The sequence below is a fragment of the Eimeria mitis genome, genomic scaffold, assembly GCF_000499745.2.
Source record: "Eimeria mitis Houghton genomic scaffold, Emh_scaff306, whole genome shotgun sequence".
Classification (NCBI taxonomy): Eukaryota; Apicomplexa; class Conoidasida; order Eucoccidiorida; family Eimeriidae; genus Eimeria; species Eimeria mitis.
The window spans coordinates 13,317-13,835 of record NW_013571407.1 but is presented as its reverse complement, the minus strand read 5'-3'; the positions used below and the strand labels follow the sequence as shown (position 1 = coordinate 13,835).

General features: G+C 52.0%; 1 protein-coding gene across 1 annotated transcript in view; it reads left to right on the top strand.

The window, feature by feature from the left end:
• EMH_0007330 (uncharacterized protein) overlaps positions 1 to 519 on the top strand; it is a gene marked incomplete at both ends in the record, with an annotated part of 17,196 nt that overhangs the window by 5,491 nt on the left and 11,186 nt on the right. Inside the window, 1 exon segment of the mRNA XM_013497970.1 lies at positions 282 to 361. Coding sequence (XP_013353424.1) covers positions 282 to 361 — 80 coding nt within the window.

Here is a 519-nt window from a genome sequence, read left to right as displayed (position 1 = left end):
GCTGCTGCTGCTGCTGTTGCTGCTGTTGCTGCTGCTGCTGTTGCTGCTGTTGCTGCTGTTGCTGCTGCTGTAGGTACACTACAGCTACACAGACACCGCAGCTAGATAAACAAGAAAGCTGCACATACACCCCAATGTAATACAAAGAAAAGAAATGCAGCAACAATGATGGATACAGAAACTAAATAATAAAAGGAGAAGACAGGAAGCAAGAGCTTCTGTTGCTGCTGCTGTTGCTGCTGTTGCTGCTGCTGCTGCTGCTGTTGTTGTTGCTACTGCAGTGGGGGGTCAGCGCAGCAGCAACCACCCCGTTGCTTCCAACGAAAGGGAGGAGAGCAGCAAGACCCAGTCTGTGTTGATGGTGCTGTTGCTGCTGCTGCTGCTGCTGCTGCTGCTGCTGTTGCTGCTGCTGTTGCTGCTGTATTCCGTTGCGGATGCACACAGAGCCAGGCTTAGAAGCCAGCAGCAGCGAAGGCAATCCCAAATAACCTTTTATGCTGCTGCAACACCTGTTGCTGC